This window comes from Lonchura striata, chromosome 2 (genome assembly GCF_050655825.1).
Source record: "Lonchura striata isolate lonStrDom1 chromosome 2, ASM5065582v1, whole genome shotgun sequence".
In the NCBI taxonomy this organism is placed as follows: domain Eukaryota; kingdom Metazoa; phylum Chordata; class Aves; order Passeriformes; family Estrildidae; genus Lonchura; species Lonchura striata.
Window position 1 is genome coordinate 45962834 of NC_140704.1, and position 24984 is coordinate 45987817.

The 24984-nt window shown below is 37.1% G+C and overlaps 1 protein-coding gene across 1 annotated transcript in view; it reads left to right on the forward strand.

The window, feature by feature from the left end:
• The window catches only part of AVL9 (AVL9 cell migration associated), a 37609-nt gene extending 13826 nt beyond the window's left edge, over positions 1 to 23783 (forward strand). The window contains exons 2-16 of the mRNA XM_021553268.3: positions 1794 to 1914; positions 3974 to 4059; positions 6181 to 6252; positions 7040 to 7129; positions 7499 to 7565; positions 8216 to 8256; positions 9361 to 9399; positions 12885 to 12954; positions 13527 to 14074; positions 16856 to 16990; positions 17782 to 18001; positions 19375 to 19492; positions 20228 to 20281; positions 22140 to 22228; positions 23068 to 23783. Coding sequence (XP_021408943.3) covers positions 1794 to 1914; positions 3974 to 4059; positions 6181 to 6252; positions 7040 to 7129; positions 7499 to 7565; positions 8216 to 8256; positions 9361 to 9399; positions 12885 to 12954; positions 13527 to 14074; positions 16856 to 16990; positions 17782 to 18001; positions 19375 to 19492; positions 20228 to 20281; positions 22140 to 22228; positions 23068 to 23162 — 1845 coding nt within the window. The 3' untranslated portion in view covers positions 23163 to 23783. The remainder of the gene's footprint in view (positions 1 to 1793; positions 1915 to 3973; positions 4060 to 6180; positions 6253 to 7039; positions 7130 to 7498; positions 7566 to 8215; positions 8257 to 9360; positions 9400 to 12884; positions 12955 to 13526; positions 14075 to 16855; positions 16991 to 17781; positions 18002 to 19374; positions 19493 to 20227; positions 20282 to 22139; positions 22229 to 23067) is intronic.
• The last annotated feature ends 1201 nt before the right edge of the window (positions 23784 to 24984 follow it).

A 24984-nucleotide genomic window follows, 5' to 3' on the forward strand; every position in this document is an offset into this window, starting at 1 on the left:
CCTGAAGGAGGCTGTGGCCCCCTGGGAAGCCCGTGCTGGAACAGGCTCCTGGCAGGACTTGTCACCCCACAGGGGAACCTGTGCTGGAATCTGTTCCTGAAGGACTGTGTTCTGTGGAGGGGACCCACACTGGTGAGCAGTTCATGGAGAATGAGTTCTTCCTGTGGGAAAAACTTACTTTGGAGAAGTTAATGGAGCAATCTGCTAGGGGAGGGTCCCCATGCTGGAGCAGGGGAAGGAATCCTCCCTCTGAGGAGGAAGCAGCAGCAGAGACAATGTGTGATGAACCGACCACAAACCATCTCCCGGCACTGCTGGGGGAGGAGGTAGAGAATCAGCAATAAAGTTAAGTCTAGGAAGGAATTAACCCACCCCAGGGCGGGGAGAAGGTATTTTCAAGATTTGAGTTTACTTCTTATAATCTTACTCTGTTTTATTGGTATAAAGTTAATTTCCCCCAGCCAAGTCTGTTTTGCCCATGACAGTGACTGGTGAGTGAGCCTTCCCTGCCGTTAGCTCAGCCCATCAGCCTTTCATTACATTTTTTCTCCCTTACTCAGGTGAGGAGGGAAGATATAGAGCAAGATAGAGCAGCCTTGGTCTCCTGGTGTCCAGCCAGGGTCGACCCACCATTAAAAGGAATGAGAAAACTTGAAATTGATACAAGTATCAAAGCTGATTTCTTCTGATGTTTTCTTGTCCTTTGTACCTGTTTCTCAAGTTGGCAACAGTTGTAGACAGTGACATCGTGTGTTAAGGTGAAGAATTTCACTTTTCCTTCGTACTCTCATCTTTCACAGTTTTTTTTTCTTTTGATGTTGTTATTAGTATTATTACTATATTATTGCTATTAGTAATTATTACTATTTTATTTCATTATCCATCAAATACTGTTTATATGCTTGTTTTGTCATGCTTTTTATTTTCCATGTGTACATACATTTTACAGCTCACTAGTTTTGCTTACTAACTAAATATCCTTGAAGAGAAGTTGCAGTATCAATAAAAATTTTCTTTTGCTGAGAAATCTGTGTTTAGATTTTGTTCAATGAATTAAAAAATGCCATCTGGAAAAGAGTTGTGGAAGTGGCTGGAAACCCAAAGGGGTCTCCATAGGAAAAGAAGATTGCACTGTAAAGAAGCTGATTGTGGGGATCTGTGGTAGATGTATAATGTAGTGCAAGAAATGGAAAGGTTGTCCCGATTTCTAGGAAAAAGAGGAAAATGGAAATTAAATTAAAGGCAAAATTGAAAAGCAGGATTTCTTAATGAAAGGAAAAGGAGATACTTTTGTGTAGAACATGTTGCAGTCAGAGACATAAAAATATATAAATCAGTTTTACTGTTAGTATAGTTTCTGAGATGATTCAATGTCTAGCAGGGTAAAAGAGAAGCCTGCATGTGTTAGCATTACCTAGTCATAAGCACTTGAAGGGCTTGGAAGCCAAATCTGATGATGTTGCAGGTGTGGCAATGTGCTGCTGGCTCTGTGCACACAGGGAAGAAGATATTCAGCTCTTGGGCGCTGTTTTCTGCTTGAAGACATTTTTTCATTTCTCTTGAGGGAAAGGAATTAGCTTTAAAAGCCAAATCTGCCTAGGGCCTGTTAGTTAAACCACACAAGTCAGTCTGTGGGTGCATTGAAGGGAGAGACAAGCAATGCTAGTTGGAAGAAAACAATTTTTTCCCCATAATATTGGCAGGAAAAAGTGCTGGGCTGAATCAGAGGCCTGCTTGTATGGTAAGTGTAATGTATTCTCTCTTTTTCTCCCCTTTTTCATTTGATTGTTTAGGTTGAATTTTCCTATCCTCCCCTCAAACCTGGAGAAGGACATGACAGCCACAGTTTACCAGAGGAATGGAAGTACTTGCCATTTCTTGCCTTACCAGATGGCGCTCACAACTATCAGGAAGGTGAGAAATGAGAGAGAAAAGTTGTGTGTACTTCTACTGCAACCCACAGAAAAAGCCCAATACCTGAACAGCTGACCAATGATTATTTTTACTATTATACTTCCTGCACTTTTTGTTGAAGTTGCTAAATACACTGGCAATGATATGTTCCTTTAGGTGAAAGTTAAGGTGTACCTCCTACATCCAGAATTCAGATGTCAGTAAAAACTTCAGGGTTACTTATCAATTTTGCATAGTTCTAGCCCAAAGCAAGGCTGCTGGCTTTCTCAGAAGTTCTTTGAAGGGTGAATAAACTCTCCTCCACATTTAGAGATGCTTAAAAATTACCTACAAGCCATGGAAAGCCATGTCAGTATAATAATGTGAGCTTTAAAAGGGTTTTTATTGGCAGAATAAAAATAGAAATATCTATTTGCCATATAGTCACCATCAAGTTTGTGGCGCTTTTAATTTTTTTAGTATTGTATTTATTACTTTATTAGCAGTTCTATTAATCCCTGACATTTATATTTGTGTCTAGTTGTTTCATCTTTTTTTTCTGCAGAGCAGACAAGGAAGTCACTTTAAACAGCAAAATCACAGAAACCCTTTAATACTACTTTTAATTTGTTTTGTTTTTTTAACATGATATACTTAGCTTCCTTGTTGTCCAGCTTTTGGAGATCTCATTTGGAAGCAAAGGAAGTTTATAAAAATAATTCCTTTCCTAGCAGCAGTAAGAGTTTCTCTGACTGCTCTGGGTCACGATTTTTGCTGAATTTCTGCATTGTTAAATACATTACAAGAAGTAGGCTACATTCAAAGCTAGAAAAATCACATGCAGCTGCATTTAACTGCTCTCTCTTGTCTCAGTACCATTCCAGTTAACACTCAACTTTGAGTATTTTTATTGCTGTGCTAGAAGAATATAAATATTTAATTTTTGGTAAGGACAAGAAAGAGTTGGAAGCAGAGGGGAAATACATATCCTTGTGTTTTGTAGGTAAGAATACCTACAAGAATACATGAACTTGAACCAGGCAAATAGATTTTCTGGTAATAATTGTATTTCATTTACTGTAACTTTATTAGATATCGGGTTTTTGAGTTTTAAACTAATTCCTGTGGATAGTTGCATTTGTGTAAAGAGGATGACTAGGTATAGGAAATCATCATACAGACTTTCTAAAACCCTAGGTAAACTCTAGAATATAAACTTGATCAAGGTAGTAAGTTTTGTTATAAAAAGTCCTCCTCTCTGTTGGTCATAATGCATACGGGATTGTCTCTCCCATTCATTTTCTTACTACGAAGCAAACAAAAAATTAATAGTTGGTTTCAAAAAAGATTTCACTCATGTTTTGAAAGGAGAGGACAACTGTCTTTGCTTAAGATTTAACAACTTTTTCGCAGTAGCAGCAGGTGTGTGTGTGTATCTCAAGCCATGAAAGTATTTTTCTTGTGATATTTTATAGATACTTTTCTTTTTCATTTTACACTTGCACAGAGACAGTAATTATTTTCTGTAAGACTAGGTTTCACAAATTCTTTTTGGTAGTATAGTGCTGGTGGTGGTGCAGATATCTACCTTGGCAGAGGTAGGAGCTGCTCTAACCTTTCAACTGTGTGTGTCCTCCTTGCTGTTTGAGGCTTTTTTTCCTATCTTGACTCTGTTTGCCTTCTTAATGGCATGACACTCCGAATTGTACACACTGACTTACAGTGTCTTGCCTTTGGTCCTTTGTCCTGAATTGGGAAAGCAACATGCCTGTAGCTTTCAGTGGTACTTCTTTGCTTCTGAAAAGCAATGTTGGCTTGGTCTAGCTAAACATGAAGCTGCCCTGCACACCTGGAGATTCTTCCACAAATTATCTTGCTATGTGAAAACTTATTTGGGTCCAGACATAACTTTACAGGTGACTTGTTCCTTTTTCTTTTTCTTTCTCTTTTTTTTTTTTTTTTTTTTTAGAAAATAAGTGTGTGCCAATACTTTCTATGGTAAAACTTTAAGGGATTCTGAAAATAAAGATACCAAACTCTTGTTAGTGAATGACAAAATAGTCTTGTCTTTTTTTTCTAGATACGGTGTTTTTCCACCTGCCTCCCAGATGCGGGGATCGAACCACGGTGTATGGAGTCTCTTGCTATCGGCAGATTGAAGCAAAGGTAACTTTCCAAGTTGTGAATTAATTATATTAATGAATAATAGACTTGATGCACTAACAAACCAACAGGCATGATTGTGTACCATTAAAAGTCTATGAAAATGCTCACAGTGTGTTATTTCCAAAACTTGAGAAGTATTCTTTCCCGTACATCAGCAGGTGTATTGTGATCTTCTGAAATGTTTGAGACAATAGAAAAATACATTCTGTTTGTTGAGAGCCAATCCAGCCATCAGCACCAAGCAGCAAAATTCAACTGACAGTCTGTCAGGTGGCAAAGTTAAGTTTCCAGGCAGCAGGCCTTTTGGGTGAAAAAAATTGAAATTTCTCCCCATAGAGAATTTGAGTACTTCCTGGGATCTGACCATGCAAGTGTAGGGATGTTTCTCTTCACCTGCTTCCTTTGCCAAATGTACACTTGCAGAGTAGACTGGAATCTTCCCATTCATGGTAGCTGCTTAGTGATACCAATCTTTAGCTATAAAACTGAAAAATTGAGGACAGCCACAGTGTGCATGTGATCACACTGAGGAAATTAAGTATTCAATCTACTCAAATCATTCCATGTTTTCAAAAATAGTAATGGTAGTATGATCTCTGCACTTAGAATTATAAGTTATTACAAATTTCTTTAAAAATTACTTATTTTTTAGTGAATTGCCAAGATTCTGGAATGTCATGTGGGTTTGAGTTTTAATTTACACCCTCTGAATAAATGACTCATTTATGAACTCTGTTTCTGTGTTAATTACATCTTGATTATATTTCAAGTTCTTGTTCTAGGTGAAATTTTACTCATGCAATTTTTAATTCCATTTCTTCTGAACTAAGTTCCACATTGGTTTTCATTCACTCATTATCTTTGCCCAGCCTTCACTGTATTCTGTGATTTAGAGTCTTGTTGTATTTAACTATGCATTTTATTGGGATCTTGATTCCAGTTTATGCTTTTTAGTAACCAATTAAGAAGATAAATAGATGTTTAAAATGAACTCTTTGGAACAACTAGAATAAAGCCCAGTGTGTTTCATATGACAATTCTAGCACTCTCACCATCTGTCCTTTTTGATGTGTGGGCTACAGTCCATACATTTTCTGTTTTGTACAGTTAAATGAATCATTTGTGTCTGTTCTGCCCTCACCATGTCTAGGTTTACTGTTAAATGCTGGGACCGTTTGTCCTGGCTGAGAATGTAGCTTATTTTGTGGATAAGCTTTTATTTTATGGGTGGCTCAAAAAGATGCTCGAGTATGAAACAAGAAATTTCTAAGTAGAGACTTTGTAATCTGGTCTACTTTCACAGATGATGTTGGAGAAGAGCAAGTGATGTGTTGTGGTTTCTCTCTGATACATTCCCCTGAGTTAAAATGTCATTTCCTTTTCCAGGCTGTTGCCTTTTTCTCATGCTAGTGTCTTTAAACAGTGCTTTGCCAATCATCATACCTGTATTTGGATCTTCTCATAAAGAGATGAGAATACAGCTCTGACATGTCAGTGTTATGACCCTTTTTAACTAGGTAGACTCACAGAATCGTCATACAATGGTTTCGGTTGGAAGGAGCCTTAAAGATCATCTGGTTCCAGCTCCCTGCCATAGCCAGGGATGCTACCCACTGGACCAGGTTTCTCAAAGCCCCATCCAGCTTAGTCTTGAAAGCTGCCACGGATGGGGCATCCACAGACCCATTGTTTTCCTAGCCAACATCCAGGTAGTTGAACTCCCGCATTAGGATGAGAGCTTGTGAGCACAGTGCTTCCCATTCTTGAAGCAAGGCCTTGTCGACAGGCAGCTTGCAGTAGACCCCAGGCAGGTGACCTTTGTCTATGCTGTCCTTGATTTCTACCCACAAACTCTTGACCTGCTTGTGGCTGTTTTCTCAGAGGCAGCTCTTCACAATCCAGCCGTTCCTTAACATAGGGGACAACACCTCTTCCCCTCCTTCCCATCCTATCCCTTGTGAAAACATAAGAGCACGCTGTTGCATGGTTTGGATATTCCACCATTGAAGATAGCTAGGATTTTGTTTAAATAGGGGAGTAGTATGTGGAAACTAGACTTGGGAAATAATTATTTTTTAAATTATGTTTGAGTAAAAACACTGTAATACTTCTATTTCTTAGGCATTAAAAGTACGACAAGCAGACATCACCCGAGAAACTGTACAGAAAAGTGTCTGTGTTCTCAGTCAGCTGGTAAGAATGTTTGTTTAACTCCCAAAACACTTTCAGGTAACCTTAACAATTGTTCTTCCATATTCTTATTTGGAACATTTTGCTTCAAACATCTGTCTTAGCCATTGCAGAGTAACAAAATACTGGAGTAAAATTGAATTGGAACTTTGTGGCTTTTGAATGAGCTGCCTTGATTTGTGGTATCTGCTTGTAACTGGAAGAATGTCTGCCTGTTGTCATGGATGAGGATACTCTGATCTTAAATGCTACTAATTCAGTTTCATGTGGTAGAATTGAGGAGTTTAGCTAGTTGGAGAGGGCCTCAAAGATTATCTAGCATAGTAGCTAGAGAGTGACTACCACCTTCAACTGTGAGGGAGATTAGCTGATAGCCACAGATACAGAATATCTGTATTTCTTGTTTTGAAGAGAAATCTTTTATTTCTACCTATTCATCAAAAGCTGCTAGTCACCAGGCAGGGAACAGAAATTCTTTTTGTGCCTAAAGTTGAAGAAAGAACTATTACTGAAGCTATTGCTATTGTGAACAGTGTTAAAGCAGGAAACTACTTTTCCAGAAAGATGCTCAGTGAGGGTATGGTACATGCAAATGGAAAAAAATGAAATTATCATCATTTAAAATGAGCACAGGAGAAAGATGCTGGGAGTTAGCTCCTGAAGACTGCTCATCCATGAACTCTGTGTATAATTAAGTGTCAGTATTGCAACATAAGCATGGAAGATGAAAGTTCAAAAGAGTGACTAAATAGTTTTATTCACTTGCTTTTGTGTTTGTTTTTATTCCAAGCCTTTATATGGGTTACTTCAGGCAAAGCTGCAACTCATCACACATGCATATTTCGAAGAAAAAGACTTCTCACAAATTTCAATTCTAAAGGTAACTTTCCAGTAAAATTCACACAGAATAGTTTCCAGTGTATGGCTACAAATTTCAGTATTTTAGTTTAATGCTCAAATAATCCTTTTGCCTAAGTCATTCAGTTATTCAGCTCCTGTAATATTTTAACATGAAGCAAAAGTACTACCCTAATCTGACAGAGTCAACTTTCTGATTGTTATGACATACAAATGTGGTTGTCAGCCTGTATCTCTGTTGATTCCATTAGTAAAATTTTGCTTTCTTTCTGGAGTAAGCCACTGAAATCCCTAAATAAGTGCATTTTATTTATTCTGAATTTTGTGTGACCATATGCCATTAACACCTTCTGGTTTTGTTTTTTTTTTTCCCTTGTTCTAACTTTTACAGGAACTTTATGATCATATGAATAGTTCCTTGGGCAATACTTCATTAGAAGGGTCACAAGTTTACCTTGGTAAGTGACTTGTTTTGTACAAAGCAGCAGAGATGATGTTACACTAAACAGCACCTGCCTTTCCTGAGCTAATTTGTTGATGTGCATTAACAGGTTATGCACCAGGGGTCTGCATTTCTTTATTAATGGATTTAAATAAATGTAAAATATAGTATTGCTTTCATAGTAGGAATTAGTTGCAGGTTGAAACCATATTACTCCTTGACCTAACAGTCTGACTAGCAGCTGTTTATCTGCTTCTGGTAAACAATACCTACTTAAGTTTTAGATTCAGCATCTCACACCATCAAATTGTTCAAGCTTGCATCTACCTATTATTTAGGATATCTCACCACTCAGTTCTGACTCTTCCCTGTGCTTTCTGAATGCACAGTGTGATATTTACCTCAGTGTTTCCCTAATGATGTGTGGCAGCCAACAGGTGTTAACTCAGAACACGACTACTCATGTTATTCTTGTATCTATTGTTGATTAATTCTTGCTCCTGCTGAAAAAAAAAAGAATTTTATATGAATTCTGCTATTGAAATAACAAAGTTCACACAGAATCCATAATGGATATCTCCCTCACACTGAAAAATGGTGACAAGAAGTATATTAGTATCCCTATCAGCTGTTGAATTGTAATACTTCCTCTTTTTGCTGTCTCAGGTCTGTCTCCTCGGGATCTTGTTCTCCATTTTAGACACAAGGTAGGCATTCTCTACTAGATATTTAAAGGACTGCACTATTTAGAAATAAAAATAGAATAGAAAAATAAACATATCTAGAACATACCTGAGCTAGGAGTAAGAAGACTGTTTCCTAAGTACTGGTATTTACAGCCTCCTGATTTTCCCTTCCCATTCCACCTGCATAACTTTAGTGAAAGTACATTCCAGACTAAGGAGTTTTGTTAGTCTGAGGGATTCCTGGAGATTTCTAGGTTTGTGTGACATTTTTTGGTCCTGTCCCAAAGTGCAAATGCTATCTCATTTGTGATCTTGTTTCTATTTCCTGTTCCTCATTTGATGAATGTGATAAAAAGACTATTGCTAAAGTCTGTGCAGACACAACTTGGAGCTTTTTTCCTGTGTTTTGTAAATTTTGTAGCTTCTGCCATCACAGAACCTGAGGGGACTTGGACCTGTCGTTTTTCCTCATTTCTGTTGAAATTGAGTATATGTACTATAGCTAAAGTACAAATATTATTTAGAGTCTTTTATTAACAGATGCATCAAGGAAACAACTTTGAGAATCTGAATTTCATGGTGTATTTGCACCTTCTCAGTAGATTTTTGGGGTAGAACTCATTTTTGTTTAACTTCAGATGTCTGCCAATCATACCCCAGAAGCATCTGTGTTTTTCCTTGAGTGTAGAGAGTTTGGCAGCCACTTCTGATCTAGATGCCTCATCTGTAGATGCCTAAAATTAGGTGAGGTGAATATTCTTCTTGTTATTTTACTGGATTTTTTTTCAGTAGTTCTGTGGAGGCACTCTTTTATGTTTATGTAGCTTACTGTTTTTTAAAATTCTGGAATTGCACAACATGTTCTTTCTGCTAAGCTACGTGTGATTCAAATTACACAGTTCTTTTTTGTGGAGTTTTGGGGTTTTTTTGGGGGTTATTTTTAATCCAGGTGGAGAAATGGTATTGGAACACTGGTTTTCACTGGTCAAATGGCATTTGGTCATTTGATTGTTATGCAGTGATTAACATAAAACCTTGAAGAAGAGGTTATGCTTGCTCATTATTTTTGAAAAATAGCACTCGTTCACTCACTAACTTTTTTTTCTTTTTGTGTTTTTTTTTCAGGTCTTGATCCTTTTTAAATTGATTCTTCTAGAGAAAAAGGTAATGTTTTGTAAGCTGAGGCAGGTAGTTTAAATAGAAACACAGCTGTTAAATATTTTTCATCTACAAAATAGAAGCATCTGAAGTCATATCAACAACTTTGCATCAATATATAAATTGGGTTATTAGGCTAAAAGAAACTGTTGTGCGTTGACTGACAAATTTGCCTCCACTTCTATTCTGTCCACACTTTGTTTCTTTATTTGCTATCCCAACCAAAGTAAAATGTGATGAAATGTGACCAGAGAAACGTAACCTACTGTAAAACATAGGATGAGATACACATCATGCAGATAGGTACCTGTGTGGAGGAACTGATAGGAAATGTGGGCACCTAAAAAGGCACAGCTTTACAGAGATTCAGTGAGTAGAACTTCTGCTTCAGGCTTTAAATAGACGGACCAAAAGAGACGAGTGCTAGAAGTGTCCTTCAGACCTGGATTCCATGGACACCTGCAAGAGGCAATGAAGAAAGCTGTATCTGTTAGGTCAGGCTGAACTCAGATTATAAATTGGTAATAACTGCTGAATTCTAGGATCAGTGCTTGCTTTGGATTATCTTACTGCCTCAGAAGCAGTGCTGTTCTAGTAATTTAAGTGTAATATGCAAAATGTGAAAGTAGATGTGAAATCAAGACATTTGTTTCCTTCTGTGTTCGTATTAATGCCCTAGAGTAAGGACTTTGAATGAAATGATTGTATCAGCTGACAGACATATTTATGCAATGGTTTGTTTTGTTTTGGTTTAAAAATCTTATTTAAAGCTTTGTTTCACTTCCCGAAATACTGTTTTTTATTCAGTGAACTTGCTGTATTAAAACCCAACTTCTTCAGAGTGCTGGAAAGGCATATTAGAATTTCCTGTTAGCTGCAGCTGGAAAGCTAGTAGGATTTAATATATGTTATCAAGACAGTTGTGGAGGTGTTTATTTAAGTCTGTATCTGAGACCTAGTTATCTTTCATGAGGCAGTAAATAAATATGCTATTCAGTTTTAAAATAGATGTAGCAGCTTCTCCAAAGCTTTTGCACTTGTCACTTAATTCTGTAAGACAGATACCCCTTGATGGTTCTCAGTATTTGTTGATGAGAATAAATGCAGTTTCTGCATTAAGGAGGCATATGAAGATGACTATAATAAAGGCTATGCAAAAGGTACACTTGAGAAAATACAATTATGGCACAGTAGGGGTCACCAGATCAGTTCGGCATTTGGACATGTACAAAGAAAATACTTCACTGAGCTACAGTTCTTTTTCGAAACTGCTTGAACCACAAGACACAAATGCACAGGAAGAGAGGAGAGAGAAGGTTTCCCAAGTGTGTTCACATTACTCAAACATACAAAATTGTTTTGAAAGTAACTGAGTGCCTATGGAACAAACCTGCAGGTTGCTTTGTGTCTTGTTTTTCCCTAAGCTCTGACAGGAAGACAACACTTGCAATTTCAAAAGAAAGTTTTGGTTTTCAGGCACTGCCTGTTTTCTGGCAAATGTTATGGTTTCAGAATAACTATGGGAATCTGTATGTTCAAAGACTTTAAATATAATATGCAAGAAGTCACTTGTAATGCCAATTTTCCTTGATCTGGAAAATGCCACAGACTAATTTCCTTTCATCTGTAGCAATTTGGTTGATGTTTTTCCACAGGCTAAAAGAATTTTTTTCACCTCTCAGTGATTATTAGGCTGGAAGACTACTTCCAGATGGTGATAATTTAAATTTCTGCTGCCAGGACCACCCAGTTTGCTGATGTAAATGCAGCAGGCCATGTAGTGGGGTTGGGATGGGTAAGAAACTGTGCATCCTTATAGACAGAAAGATGGCAGAGGGATATGATGAAACATATAGAAAAGTATATATGCCCAAATAAAAATCTAGACTGGAATAAACAAGGTACTTATTTATAGGCTTAATTATTTCTGTAGACTTAAAAATAAGCTTGGCTAAGAATTTATGATGTCTGAGAATCTAAACCTGTGGGAGTATCATAGGCTTTCTGTTGCAGTTCATTGCTAATAAATAATGCATCTTTCATGCATACATTATAAAGCAACATCTTCAAAGTTAGGCATTTTTATTCCTGTTGGAGTCAACCAAAACTCTTTCCACAGATGAGTTCAACTCATCGTGCTTTTCCAGTGGTTGTTGCAACTTGAATTCACTTATCTTGTACAAATTTTTTGGTAGTATGTTTAGGATAATATACAGTGTCTGTTTTCAGCTGTGGTACCATTAAATATCATTTGGCCTGTGTTAAGGCTTTGTATGTATTTCTTTGTCCCATCAGTTCATTAGCTTGGAGACTGGCAAACAAGTGGGACATGAGCCCATCATCAGGCTCTTCTAAAGTGTGTTTCTTTCTTACAGCAGAAGTCTCTTATTAAGACTTAAGTCCACAAACTTGCACTTCTGATTACATTATATGCTTATTGAACAGCAAAGTCATAAAGTTAGATCAATTTGTATTCCTTTGCACTCTTGATTCCTTGTAATGGTTGCATATAGTTTTTGACTGGTATTGTGCTGATTAAGGATGTAAAAATGGCATTTTTAGACAAGTTTACTTTTGTGGGCATTTTTTGGAGTTGGGTTGTTTTGGTTTGGTTTGGTTACTTGTTTGGGTTTATTTTTTTCCCTTTCCCCCTGCTTTTTTTCCTGAAGGCCTATGTTGAAGAAATTCCAGTAGTAATATTCAGCCTGGCTCCTGTTTCTTCTTTCATTGCTAGCCTTTGACACCCCCTTTTGAATTCCTAACTAATTTACTAATTCCAGTCTCTCTGATTTAATTAAGGAGATTCTGTTTTCCCATGTTATGCCTTAAGTACTTTCCCAAAGTTAGTATCAGTCGTGTTTTCTGTTTCCAAACAACCTTTTCTGCTACATATGAATATTACTGTAATAAATGCATGCAGCATTTATCCTGATTTTAGTTTATCTACATATCCTTAATATAACTCCTTAAAAGAAATGTTTTTTGCGTATGTTTGTATCAGGGTTATGGAATGGAGATTATTTGGCCTCTTTGATTTATAACAGAGAATTTAATGTGCTACAAGTGAGCAAGAATTTATGCAGTATGCCAGGAACAACTTTTTTCTGTCAGTTCTTCAGTAACTGGATCAATTTGGAAAAATTCTTAAAAACCAGTAGAAAAACCTGAATAACTGAGAAGTGTGTTACAAACACATGTGTGTGTGTATATATATATATATATATATATATATATACACAACATATATTACAAATATTATATATTATATAAAGATTCTGTAGACACATCTAAATACTTACTTTGAACTATTGTATGATGTTTTATTAGTAAGCAGACTTTCTAACATAACCTAAAAAGCAGTGCCTTGAATAGTTTGCATGTGTCATTTGTCATGCATATGTATAATGTTATTTTTCTCATTCTCCCCTCCCTAATTCCCTTTCTTCTCTTGCCTTCTCTCTTCCTCCCATTGCCCTCCCTCCTGCCACCAGGTGCTGTTTTATATTTCTCCTGTAAATAGATTGGTGGGAGCTCTGATGACTGTCTTGTCACTCTTTCCTGGTAAGAAAAGAAGTTTGAACTTCTTTTTATATGTTTTCTGGTGATAACTGAGACACTGTGCTGTCACTTGGAAATCAACTCATGTGATAATAAAGTTAGATTGATATGTTGCCTGAAAAATGGGAGATTTTTGTGCATATCCAAGTACTATGCACACACCTCCTAACAATTACTACTTGCACTTTATGGGTTATTTCTTGTGCTTAATTGGAGCCACTGGATTTTCTGTATTTCCTGTGGGTAGCATAGATGGGGCCCCTGAATAAGTAACACATTCCTGTTGAGTTCCTTAAAGCCCCAAAATACAAACTTTTCCTTCCACATATGCTCTTAAAAACAAACAAACAAACATAACCCCTAACCTTGCTAATCCTTAGCTTCTAACCAGTCTTCTTAAAGCAAAATGTTAGGGCAGATTCTTTAGGATAGAAAGTATAAGAGTTTGGGTTGTTTAACACATCCCTCCCTGCCCAAAGTAGTGTTTTAAATTACATTATTTCATCTATGTACACAAAAGCATTTTTTCTCCCCCCACAAAAGTCACTTAAATTAATCTGTGCTGTACTTTCCAGGTATGATTGAACATGGTCTTAGTGACTGCTCACAGTACAGACCAAGAAAGAGCATATCCGAGGATGCTGGCTTGCAGGAAAATACGCCACGGTTAGATGACTATGTTTCTGTGTCTGCTGCTGATGCTTCAAATGCAAACTTAGGAATGGGAAAAGGAGACAGGAAGATGGAAGGAGATAATTCACTGGACAGTCAAAAAGCAAATGTGCCTTTCTCCCAGGCTGAGAAGACTTGTAATGGAGCTCAGTCCTCCAATGGTACCATGCAGCGCTTGAAAGTTCCTTCCCGTGCTTCTCCAGCATCTTCAGAAAGTGACTGGGAGACCCTGGATCCCAGCATTTTGGAGGAGTCTAATTTGAAAGAAGGAGAACATGAGAGTCCAGCATCAGAACAGGCAGGAAATCTTCGCAGCAAAGGCGTGAGCTCCGACGGCCTTCCCATCACTGTGCAGCCCCAGGCAAACACGGGGCACACGGTGCTTGTTCAAGGACTGGTGTCTGGGTTGGAAGAGGACCAGTATGGGATGCCACTGGCTATTTTTACAAAGGTAAGCATGTTCTTTGTAGCACCTGGTAACTCATAAAGGCTTTTTTTTTCCCCAGAAGTGGCTAATAATTTTGCTTACTGAAGTCCAGGTGGACAGTAAGGTTCTTCAAAACATGTTAGTATGATCTCTCCTAGGCAGGTGGAAAGGCCGAGAGGCCTTGCATGCATAGTTGCATTCCACTTTCATACCTTTAATAATATTTGCAATTTTTTTTCAATTTTACATGGCGGTGACCTGCAGTCCACTGTGGTTAATACATTGTATGTAGCAGAAACTACAGTTTTCTTTTACTCTGAAGAATTTGTGAACTAACCTATATAGGGCAAGATGAGAGTACTTCAGAAGCCTTTAGATATCTTAATCTAAACAAAGATTCTGAAAGCTCTACCTTTGCTGACACCAAAGTCTGTTTTCCTCTTTTGATTTATATCTATATATGTATTTTTAAATGCATATGTGTATTTATGCACAAAATGTGTATATAAATACATATATACACACATAAAAATATATAAGATGAACTTTTACCCTCCTGTCTGTGGTAACTCTTTCTGTTTCTCTGTGTCTCTTTCTCTGTGCATGGTGCTGAGCTGCTGAATTTTAAGCTTGCATTGATACCTAACTGGACTCTAGGTATTCCAGAATCTCTAAGGACTCTGATAGGCATAGTCAGATAACAAGTAATAGGTCTGATAAGTAAGGCTGGTTAGTAGGGCTAGTTTCCCATAAAAAACAGGTAAAATGCATCCCTTTTAAAGATACTGCTATTGATAAAAGAAGTTATTTAGTACATTTCATTGTTTTGTTTTTAATGTAATAAACTTTAAAATGAACATTTGCCCATAGTAGAAGATTGAACATCAGCAGCTTGAGAAAATAAATCTGAATATTCTAAGTGTTTTTTCTTCCTTTGCAGGGGTTTATTTGCATTTCCATGCAGAATATTGTATTTTATGATTTTGTTTAAGTTTCTCACTGTAGCCATGGAAATAGTACACTGTGTGGGCCCAAGTCAGCAGCTCAAATGTCATAGCCCTGTATTGCCTCATGTCACCATTAGAAATGCTGTTTCAACAAATATCTGCATTTGATGTTTGTCCTTATGATCTGTCTAATGTGAACTATAGCCTGTAAGTTGTATTTTGTCTAGTTCTTTGAAAATACTAGATGGAAAGCAAGGATAAAATAATTGATAAGAGGACCTCCAAGTGCAAACTTTTGTTTGCTGCTATGCTCATCAAATGGAAAAGAATTTTAAGGAAGCTGACAGTTTCTATGTGTTTACCTTCTGTTCCACAAAGGCACTTTTCACTTGAGTTCAGCCAGTGTAATTAAAGCAGAAAAGGCTTTGCATGTCTGAGTTAGCAGAAAAATCTGATTCAGACTTAGAGTTTTAACCACTTACTAGAAAGTTTGCATCTCATTTAGAGCTCTTAACACAGGATTGTTTTATGCCATGCCATGGAAAGACAAATGAATCTGACAAATTTGAATGGGAGGAGGTTTTGCCAGGTGGCATAATATATTATCCAGGTACACCTGAACATAAGGGAAAATAGTTTGTGGTACTTGTTTTTTTAGTACCAGTTCTGTAAGATCTAATAGTCATTTCATCTGCACTATTTTAAAAAAGAATATAATATGTTCATGAAAATAAAAGTTGTACTTACAAATGTGCATTTGTAAACTGACATTTGATACTTTAAATAATGAAAGATTTCTCAGACTTTGCTACTTCAGTATACAGTAATTAAACCTTCCCTTTCCTGTTTCTTAAGCTGTATTTTTTGAAAACTTTCCATCTTGAGTTTGTGATTCCTTTCAAAGCACTGTTCCTTTGACACAGGCTGTTTGTTTTCAGGGCTTGTCATCTCTAAGGCCATCCCTGTGTCTAATACAACAAAAGGGAGCAGTTACGCTCCTTTCTTCCATATGTTTCCAATTACCACGTACTGGTTGATAAAGTGTGTGCGCTCTTTGTTTCTGTCCAATGTGCCATTAGCCCTAGTGAATAAATTTGCTTTGGTCTTTATGCAGTTGAGCAGCTGGAATTAGATGTCAGGGGTATGTTGATCCTATGTTTAGAAAGAAATTTACCTACATCTGCCTCTCAGTAATCCCTCAATGACTAACTCAAAGACTTACTTTTTTCAAATTTTTTTTTTTTTTTTTTTTTTTTTTAGTCTGTGTAGGATACTAGATTAATTTACAACCCTGAAGTGGCTAAAAAGCACAGTGTGTTACTTTCTATCCTGCTCCTCCTTAAAGCAGGCTTGTCAAAAATACATATCAAAAATTGATAGCTATCTCTGGTGTCTGCAAGTCCCCATCCACAAAATGTGGATAGCTGTCTGTAACTTTCCTGCATTATGTGCCTCACAATGACCAGAAGATACCATGTGCACAACTGGAGAGATGAATCCTTATCTACATTGGCTTCTTGTCTCTGAACTCACCTGAGGCCTTATTCTTGTTGCTTATTATTGCTCTTATACTGCTTACTCTGTTGCCTTACAAACACATTAAATTCTCGTCCTATGCTTTAGATTTCCGTTTCAATCCTAAGACTGAAATGCAACACCATCTCTTGAAAAATTTAATTCATGTGGAATCTGGTGGCTTCGCTTCACAAAAGTCATCTAACAGCAACACATGATTGTGGCCGAAACTGTAATAACCAAGGTTCATTCTGGGTGAAATATGCTGGCTTTTATTAGGAAAACCTCTGAATCCAGGCAGGTTTTTTTAATGTTATTTCTTGGAATGTCTCTGTTGCTCCAGGGGTACCTTTGTTTGCCGTACATGGCGCTGCAGCAGCATCATCTCCTGTCGGATGTGACAGTCCGCGGCTTTGTTGCAGGGGCTACCAATATCCTGTTCCGTCAACAGAAACACCTGAGTGACGCAATTGTGGAAGTATGGATCTTTGCATTTGAGCTGAGGTTCTGTTTTAAATGTGGGGGGAGCTGAGGTTCTGTTTTAAATGTAGCTTTGCAGATTCACATGCGTGCCTGAATTTTGAATTCCTTCCATATGAAATAAATTCTCAGCTGCAGAAGTTTGTTAAATTTCTATGATTTGAGAGGACAGGATTAGATAGGCTGTGCAAAACTATTGTCCATGTTTTTATATGTATCTGATATTTGAATTTGCAAGGCATTTGTTAGGGTTTTTTTTCTGGTGATGTAATGTAATTTTTCATATCATGGGTTTTTCCATGGCTTTTTATTGAGATCTTCAAAAATAAGTGCTTGCAGATGAGAATCAGATGCAGGTACTGCTTTGACTTATATCTGATTTAATCAAGAGGGTAAAAACACAGTATCTAAAACACCCACTGTGTCACTTCTAGCAAATAGACACAACTATATAATCAGCATCTGGTAGTCTAAGATGGTTCCACATACGTAATCAAATTAATAAATAGAGGTGATAATCAAAATGCACCATACTTCCCCTGCCAAACCTTCTGCCAAAGCCTGTCAAATAAGCAGCTTTTACTGTGTGCCAGGGAAATGATTGAATTCTGGATGAATCAGAGCAATATATGACTTTCTGAGAACAGTTAGTTCATTGTTTCTTTGGCCATTTGTTTCTTCTTGGCATTTTGGGGGAATGAGGGTTTAGATTTAGGCAGCAATATGTAGTAAGCTTGTATAAGTAGTTTTATTTAGGTGAATGTTTACCCTTGGAATTATTTCAAACAGATAGAAGATGCTCATGTGCAAATCCACGATCCAGAACTCCGTAAGATCCTGAACCCAACAACTGCTGACCTAAGATTTTCAGATTACTTGGTGAAGCATGTAACTGAGAACAGAGATGATGTGTTCCTTGATGGCACTGGATGGGAAGGAGGAGATGAGTGGATCAGGGCTCAGTTCAGTGCTTATCTTCATGCACTGCTTGCTGCTGTGCTGCAACCAGGTAGAATGTCCCTTGTCTAGGGATGGAGATGAGGGTGGACATGTCAAGTGTTTGCTCTGTTGCTGCTGATGCACGGTCTGTCAGCAAATCTCCCTCTGCCTGGAGTTTAATTTAGGCCACTTTTTCTTTGGCTATCCTTGTTATTTCTTGACAAGCTTGATATTAATCCTTAATTCACAGTCTTACAGACACTTTCTTATGTCTTCTTTTCCTTGATTGAATTAAGTTTTCCTCATAAGTAGAAGCAGCTCAAACCTGTATGTGAAGAGATTTACAAATCTGAGTGTCTTCTAGACTATGTTGCAACTTGAAGTTAATTTTGGGAAACTACTTGGATTCAAGGAGACATGAAGTTAAGCGTCTGTCTTCAGGAAGTTTTGCTAGACTGTTCCAGCTCTTTTTCTTTCTTGCCATGGTCCTAAGTAGGGATTCAAATACGTGAAAAGTGTAATCTACAGGCTTTATAAGCTTTTGTTTCCTGGAGCTCAAAATTTTTGGCTTTACTTCAGAAGGAATTCTCTATCATTTGTGTGAATTCCAACCCTTTGTGTGAATATAAATAAAAGAATCAGTGGGTTTTATTTGTGGAAAATGTTTAGTTTGCCCTGTGCTCACCCTGTTAACTTCATTCTCATAATGATTTTTCCTATTCACACTGATTAAATTCAGATTTTGTTTTGTGGGTATACGTGAGAGAACACAGGATTGAGAACCTGATTTTAAAATCTGGAAGACGCCAAGTTCTTAGTCTGACAAAATTAATTCTTTTAAGAAGCTTAACAGATTGATATGAAATATCAGGGTTTTGTGGGAACTGATACTACTTCACTGGTTGTTAAATTATTACTGCACTCTCCAGTGTTCTAAAGGGGTTGTTGTTATGATAAGTTCATTCCACAGTATTTTCTACTGCAATTTTGGAATGAATTTGGGAGTTAGTAGATTTGAATGAGTAATAACAGTAACCCAGTGTATCTAACCAAGACCAGTGCAAACTGTGTGCTTTTGTTCTTGGTTGCTATGTGGCCATTCTCTTCCCTTTCCTGTCATTACCCAGAGAAAAAGTCAAGAGACATATATTTGGATTTTTTTTTTTCCCAGTTGAGCTCTTGGAGCTTTATAAATGAATTAAAAATAAGAAAAGTGAATTTTAGCTTTTCTTTCCCCCTCTTGTCCTGGTACTGTATATTTTGACACTTTAAAATAAAAACAAACCATTTTTGAAGTACCCAGGTTTTAGTACTGGAGTTTTAATTGTTATGGACTTGATAAGACCCTGGAAAATGAATTTTTTTCTTACAAGAAAAAAAGTAATTTGCTGTGTATTTATTAAATATCTAATGAATTTCTTCAAATTCTCTTTAATTTATCAGACAATGAAAAGATTTTGTCAGACTTTGGAACAGGATTTGTAACAGCCTGGAAAAATACCCACAACTACAGAGTATGGAATAGCAACAAGCATCCAGCTCTTGCGGAGGTAAATTCTAGGTAAGGAAACTTTGTAGTATTTATTCTAATTCTAGGCAGTAGTTTTATGAAGAAAAACATATCCAGAGTCAGGAGAAGTGAAACTTGTTCAAGTTGATTGTCAGCTGTCCCCAACTACAGAAAGTTTATAATTCTTCAGGAATTGTCCTCAGATGGTTCTGCTTTGTATTAATTGCTTCCAGGTGTGCAGGGAGTAGCTGTGTCCAAGGTTGCCACTGCTGGGATAGAGGGGAGCTGACTGTTCTGTGTGTATTTTCACTGAAAGATTTGACAATGCCAGGCTTAGTACCACTGTTGGCTGTGCATGTGTTCTGTTTAGTGTGGGTTATTACTCTGCTGCAGGGAGTTCTGTTTGCTTTTACTTTGTCAGTTGCTATAGTGTGAAAAAGGTTTTTCCTTAGAGCTACAAAACTCTATTGGTCTGCTTAAGGGATGTTTTCTATTTGCCATGTGCTGCTGGAAGGAGGTGCTTTTTACTTAGTGAGAAAAGGTTGTTAATATCTCATCTGTAAATAGAAGGCACCTTTCAGGTGGCTCATAAGAAATCTGTCATTGAATAGTCACTGCAGCCCAGGCTTCTGCAAAGTGATAGAGTAGAATATGTGTACAGTATTTTTTAAACTTTTTTTTTTTTTTTTGTAAGTTACAGAGGGAAATACAGCTAGTAATTTTGTGATACAGATTCATCATGAAAAAGAAAATTAATGTTTTCTTGGGTTTTTCCTCTTCTTCTAGCCATCCATTCCAGGGACAGTACTCTGTATCAGATGTTAAGTTAAGGTTATCACAGTAAGTACATAATACTTTCATATTTTTTAGAAGCGTGGTCAAATTTCAATAACTGCATAACTATTGCTATAATGAACTCAACAAGATAAGGATGCAAATTGGCCATCTTCATGAAACTACACTCAAATATTCTGTTGCAAAACAGCACCACATCTAAGGATGAAATAAATACAAATTTTTTTAAAAAGGCATATGCACTATTTTGTGTTGGACTTCACATAATACAGCCTTGATTTTTAGCATTGTAATTATAAAGCTTTTGTACATCTATTTTTAATTTGTCAGCTAAAGCCGTTAAAACTTCCATCAGTGATTTGACTTTAGGTCGTATTATTAGGAGAAAATTTTTTTTTTTTTTTCTTTCTCATTAGCTGGTTTTTAATACAGCATTATTGTAAAACTCAGTTCACTGTATGCATAGTGACATGTGGCTTAGTTCCTTCAATTTACAAATTTCAAATGAGTTTTGCATAGTCTTATTGTGCCAGACTCAGCTGAATTTTAAGTTGATCTCAACTGCTGCCTTTAAAATTCAAGCTTACAACTCAGTGATGCTTGTTTTTTCCATAGCTGTTAAGCTCTAACTGAAGCCAGAATTCAGGCTGGGTTTATGCACCAGGCAAAGTGGATTTTTTTCTCACTTAGCTCTGCTGATCATAAAAAAAAACAGTCTCTCTCTCTTTTTTATTAATGGATGATCTTTCTACTAAGTATTAATTTGAAAGCTCTGGAGGTGTCTCTAACATTGGCCTGTTTTTGTCCCCTTGTTTGAAAGGGGACAAAACTCTTACTAACTCTTCTGGGTAGTGTAACATCAGTGTAAAAAGACCAGTAGTTCTTAGTGTGCTTCTAATAATAAGTATTTTTACAACAGTGCCTTTATTCTGCAGGTGGGATTTTGATACCAGATCCTCATCAAAATTACTTGCCTTTGTAAACTGAGCCTAGACTTGGTTTTGGTGTATTCTGTTTTTTCTGCTTTTTCCATCTACACTGAAGATTTTGAAAATGGGAAAAGAATGTGGCATGATGTGGTGTTAAGTTTCATATTAATGGGTTTGCAAAGCCTGAAATGTGGACTTGAAAGTTACAATTTAAAACTAAATGAGATTATTTTCAAGTGATTGCATTTGTGCAATAGAACTGATTGCTTTTGTGCTTTTCTTTCCAAATGATGATCATTTTCTTGCAATTCTTTAACAAAATCATGAGTGTAAACTGTCCTTGATCAAAAATTTAATCTTGTACAAAGATACAAAGTAAGCTTTATCTAGAAAAAAAGGACTGATCAGTTACACTTGCTGTTCTATTTAAAGGTTATGTATTAGGAGGGCTGAGAATTCCCAAAACAACTGAAAATAGGACTTTGTCATTTTCGTCATAAATGCATTTTGGTAAATGTTTAGAAAAGGTTGATTGAGCATTGGAATGGACTGACTAGGGAGGTAGTGAAGTCACTGTCCCTGGAGATGTTTAAGTAAAGACTGGATGTGGCACTCAGGTCTGGTTGGCAGGGTGGTGTTCAGGTGTTCAATCCTGGGTTGGATTCCATGATCTCAAAGGTCTTTTCCAACCCAGTGGAGTGTGTGAAAGGTTTAAGTTGTGCTGTGTAAGAATGAACCATTGGGTGTTTTGATTTCCTGTCCTGCTGGCAGCATCTTTTCATCCTCTGAGGAGCTTGCCCAACTGATCTCTGGATAAGATGAATGCAGGAGTTGGGCTTGACCATACATGTGAAATATATATATGTATGCCATGTAAACCTGTGTGTAATTATACATACTTTAACTAGTTTATTTACACCTGAGAGTAATAATAAGTCAGTCAACTAACAGTCTTCAGTATCTTTCTTGTTCAGTTCAGTGCAAAACAGTGAACGTGGAAAGAAGATTGGAAATGTGATGGTTTCTACCAGCCGGAATGTGGTACAAACGGGAAAAGCTGTAGGTAAGAAATCTATTTAAAATCAGTTGACATCTATGCTAGATCTTTTTTGAAGAAGCATCCTATTTCTCAGTTGTATTTTGTTTTAGTCCATTGTGCTTTATGACATGTACAAATGAGAGCAACATTTTGAAGGTTACAGCTGCTGATTGAGGCCCCATATATTGTCTAATAGCAGAAAGAGAAGCAGCTAGATAAAGAAATTAGTGTACATCCCTTTTCCATTGTGGCCTGGAGGTGAATATGGGAGGAGAGATGTTCAGGTAAGAGATTCCATGTAATCTGGTAAATACTTTGACCGCCATCTGCATTGAGTTATTCTCAACTTTGATATCACTTTGACTGAAATGGTCCAAAGCTAGTTGAGATCAGAAAAAGTCCTTGTGTCAGTTCCTGCAGATTTCACAGCAGTCTGTAACTTTCTGGAAGAGCAATTGTTGCACTTGAACAGGGGCATCATCACATTGTCATCTTGCAGTGTGAGTTAATGGAAGTTTATCCATTAAAGGGTCTGATAGTTGTTTGGCAATAGCTGTGCCAAAAATTGTTTGACTTCCTCTTTTATTCTGTTGGAGTCTGTCTTTTCTTTTTGCTGTGGTGCACTCTGGTCAGGAGGCCCTTTCAGCCCAAAGTCTACCAAGCCTTCTCAGGCAAAGGACACCATAAGCCATTTCTGCTGAGCTGCTGTGTTGAAGTTCATCAAATATTATCTGTCACAGACTCTGGAATTAGATTTTAAATCCCAAATTGGACAACTTATTGAGTAATTTAAAAAAAAATATTTCTTTGTAGCAACTCAGTAAAGATAACACTTTGCTATTGATCTTTCTTTTGTGTTGCAGGTCAGTCTGTTGGAGGAGCCTTCACAAGTGCAAAATCAGCAATGTCATCATGGTTTTCCACTTTCACACACTCAACCCAAAGTCTTGGGGACTAAATGCTGGTTTGGCAGAATGCTGCTGACTATTTCAGGTGCAATCTTTCTTTGAGCTGTAAAAAGGCCACTCCAAAATGTAGGAGTGGAGATGACCTACCCAGGACCAAAATAAGGTATATGTTGCTTGCAAGCAGATGTGGAATGTTATTATTCACTTTCCCTAGAAGTACAGAAGAATGGTGAATATCACCATACAATGGGATGGCATTTGCAATGTATTGGTTATTTAAAGTAACTACTTCTCTTTAAAACTGAGCCTTTATTAAGACATTAGCAAATGGGGCTTGTTGCAAGCCAAATGTGTTTGACTTTAGATTTGTACATTTTCTTGGATGTTGAAGATATTTATGTAAAGTAGTTCTATTTTTCAATCCAGATAGCCAAATGTTTGTGAATTCTTATTAGAAATAAGCAGACTATAAATAATAATTCCTCTTTTAGGTCGGATTTGGGAGACTCTCTGCAACCCTTAAAGGGTGGAACTTTCATGCTTTTACCTGCAAATTAAAATCAATAAGGTGCAGAGTAAGACTGTGGCTGGCAAGAGGTTTTTTTCCCTCTGTCCCCTGTATCCATGTAGAGTTGTTTGAATGAATCTATCTCTGGGTCTCTTTGTGTCTCTAAATCTGTGTAACAGTTGCAAAATCAGTAGTTTTTTTCATGTTATGCAGTAGGCCTTCATACCTTTGTGTATGTTTTGGCTGAGCTTTTCCCCTGGAACATGAATGGGATTCTAGTTGGAGATATCTCTTTAGAGAAAGAATTACCAAGCATTTCTCCCAAACTGGGATTGGATCATAGTTTTGTAAGTTAGGATGTAATTACAACATAATGTAGTTGCATACATATGAATATGAAGTACTAAACCGGCCCAAAGCTAGCACAGTAGCAAACTCTGCGTGGTCCCCTCCCCCTCCCCCCAAGTAAAGTTAGAAGGACTCTTCCAAATGAAAATCAGCTATGTGGATTTTCTGTGTTGACTCAGGGAATGTACTATTTGGATAATTGCTTTTTTCATAAGGAAAGTAACACTAGAATTGAGAGTAACTAGAACAGCTCAGTTAGTTATCCTTGTGTGAAGAAATATAATAGTTTATTTGAAAAGATGTGGCATAATGCTGTATTTCCTACGTAACATGCATGTGGTGGTTTCTGTATGCAAGCATATTGCACTTCCTACATTTCTTGCTTCCAAGGGAGATTATGTCCTTTTTTCTTGCAGTGTGTGTGCCTCTAGATACCTTCTGATATCCCCACCATGTTCTTAACATTTTCTACATTACATTATCCAGTGTTCCAACTTTCTGTACCAAAAGGCTCTTAGTTTACTGCCTCATCAGTATCTATCAGCATTTTGCCATGTTCTTTTCTGGGGCCAAGATCTGTAGTAATGGTTGTATTTCCTATTCCTCAAATAAAATGCAGCAGCTGCACAAAAGATAAACCAGAAGGCTCGAATGTTTTTAGGAAATTATGTTTTAATTCCTTTTATGAATTTGTAAAGTTAATAGAAAAGCCACACTTGCATCACATTTGTCACTGTCCAGCAACTTGGTTGTCAGTTTTTTTTGCTTCAGTAATTTGAAAATATGGGATCTGATTTAAAACCTTCTTTCATTTTTTCTAGGATGGACTAATAGAATGACTGTGAAAACATAAAGGCAATCAGACAGTTTGAGTAGTTTGATTTGAGAAGGGCAAAAAACGCCCCTAAAGCTCCACTAATTTATTGCTTCTGACACACAAGTAACATGTAACTATGAAAATGTAGCTATTGCTCCTAGTCTCTGTGTGTCTTTGTATCTCTCATCTAACTTCTGTT